At 37.5% G+C, this 2,336-nt stretch overlaps 2 protein-coding genes across 5 annotated transcripts in view; one reads left to right on the top strand and one right to left on the bottom strand.

The window, feature by feature from the left end:
* The window catches only part of LOC109542474, a 48,251-nt gene that overhangs the window by 38,626 nt on the left and 7,289 nt on the right, over window positions 1-2,336 (top strand). For all 4 annotated transcript variants that reach the window (XM_048668987.1, XM_048668988.1, XM_048668986.1 and 1 more), the window contains 2 exons: window positions 773-974; window positions 1,624-1,793. In XM_048668987.1, the coding sequence (XP_048524944.1) occupies window positions 773-974; window positions 1,624-1,793 (372 nt within the window). The remainder of the gene's footprint in view (window positions 1-772; window positions 975-1,623; window positions 1,794-2,336) is intronic.
* Window positions 1-2,336, bottom strand: part of LOC109541942 (flotillin-1) — a 65,933-nt gene that overhangs the window by 61,537 nt on the left and 2,060 nt on the right. The gene's annotated exons all lie outside the window — the stretch shown is intronic.

Below are 2,336 nucleotides of genomic sequence, written 5' to 3'. Positions count from 1 at the left end.
ATGCTAAAATCTGAAGTAGACCAGAGAAACATACACCCAAATTAAATTTACACCAAAATTATTAATTAACATTACTTTTATTAATTTAAACAATGAGATTAAGTAAAAGTCACATAACTGACAATTTACACAGATGAATTATCAGAGCGAATTTTCATATATTGTATTATCCTACTATTGTTACACAATTTATTAACATATTATTTTTTAGGTTCATTTAGGTTCTTTTGATAACGATAGCAGAAAATAGCTATCGAAACGTCAAGATAATTTTTCAAATTAATTTCTCTACTAATTGGAATTTTCTCTTACAGCTTGAGCCTAAGTGTGTCGCAGGATACCCTCTAGGTGATAGTTCTTGATTATTTTTTGATAAATAATTCGTTCTTATTGCGAAATAGAAGCAATCTGTAATAAAAGACATGAGGAAATTCTGTCTTTTTTAAAGACAAAAATTTTTGAGGCGAAATACCCAAAAAGAAGTTTGTAACAAAATGAATCCGCCTCAACAATATAGAACTTGTCTACAAATGTATCTGGTTTAATTATAATTAAAACACCCAATCAATAGAAACAATGGTCACTTAGATATTCTTGGATATTCTTGATAATTTGGTACATGCGACTCTTTTAGAGCTAAAGCCTGTGTGTCCCATGTATCCGTTTATACGATGGTACGATGATGAAGTGTTTCATTTGCTGTTGCATGGGCCACAGGCTGAAGTCCCTGTTTTCACTTTCGGATTTATACTGAAGAAGTTTTTTCTTTCAGAGCATTATGATCGGGATCACTGGCGGAATGGTGACTTGCATCGGAGCGCTATCACGCAAAAGACAGGAAACACTTCTCTTCTTAGCTGCCTCCATTCTTGCTGTTAACATTATCGCCGTTTTACTCACCGAGTGGAAGTTGTACTTCCTCGACATGCCAAAGCTGCTTAGTACTTACACCAACCATATGCTTATAGACTGTGGTAAGTGTTGGCATTCGCCGTTTTGTCGACTTGCTCGCTTACAGTCTACCTTTGTGGGTATTWAAAAAAAATCCTCACAAAGTTGGATACTTGCGATCAAACATGAGTAAGAGTGAAAGAAATTGCACAAAACATGCAATTGGGTGGGCAGGATTGTGGAGGATTAAATCATTAATTAATTAGTCGTTAAATACTCCACATCCACGTTGATTTCCTCACACTTAGCCATAAATGGATGAGTTAAGGAAACATTTTCCAACCGCCTCCCATAGGCGATGTGCTAATATTCACTCTAACGAAAAAACAAACGTGTATTATTCAATCAAATGTTTAAAGGTCGCATGAAAAATCGTATTCGAACAGGTTGGCCGAGTGAACATTTACCAGTTTTGTTATGATGCGCGGTTGGTTCGTGACAAGATGTAGTAACTTAATGAAAATTCAAAGTGGAAGAGCGAAAAGTGCATATTTCTCAACTAAGTGCTTGTTAGTTGTCCAGTTAATAAACCGTCCCGCAGGTTTCGTTTTTCTCGTCCATATTTATATTGAACTTCGTGTGATTTAATGGGCGCATTTATTCTAATTAGCTGATCACCTGCTCAAAGTACGCATCAGATTGCTGATTCGCGAACATTTCATTAAATTTCAGCTCTATTCGTCGTGAGAATTTCCATATCAACGGTAATAGTGGTTGCTTTTCTGGACAGCCAATTCGCCTACTGTTCGGCCCAATCGCTTCCGAAACGAAGAAGGCGCATCTTCAAGCGGGCCAATCATTCACCAGATTCTGTCCCGGATATCGAATACATCATTCCTAGGGTAAGTGTTTTATTGCGATTTTCTCAGCAACTACCCATAAATAGATCGAACTCTACGTACCGATTGTTTACAACCTTCCAAACTCGACAAGAAACGGCGAAAAATTGCAAGCGTTCGGGAAAACAGCTCTAACTACCCGACCAGATGCAGAATCCTTTTGCAATTTTTAGAGCGCATTTAGACAGCTTCAAAAATATATTCGAGGGCAAAAATCAATCGAATCAGTCAAGAGTTCATGCAAAGCATGGGAAAAAATTGTAGCTCCCAAACCATAAACCCAAAATCAACAGAAAAATCAACCGGTTTCCTGGACATGCAGATTTTTAAATCCTTCCAACTCCAGTCTGAGAAACAAGCTCCTGATAACCTCTGGAAAAATTTTGCTCATTTCCAAACCAGACAGCGCAAAGATAAGGCATCGAGGCCCGTTCAGGAGAAAAACCACCCAAATCCGTCAAACCTGCCGATTTTCCAAAATTTTCCAAACTCGAAAACCGAAAAAGCAGCGTTTTCAAACCTTCCAAACCGATAGTTCTTTAACAT

This window comes from Dendroctonus ponderosae, unplaced genomic scaffold (assembly GCF_020466585.1).
Source record: "Dendroctonus ponderosae isolate FM_Combo_2020 unplaced genomic scaffold, Dpon_F_20191213v2 Dpon_F_20191213_8, whole genome shotgun sequence".
Lineage (NCBI taxonomy): Eukaryota > Metazoa > Arthropoda > Insecta > Coleoptera > Curculionidae > Dendroctonus > Dendroctonus ponderosae.
This window is presented reverse-complemented; position numbering and strand designations above follow the sequence as displayed.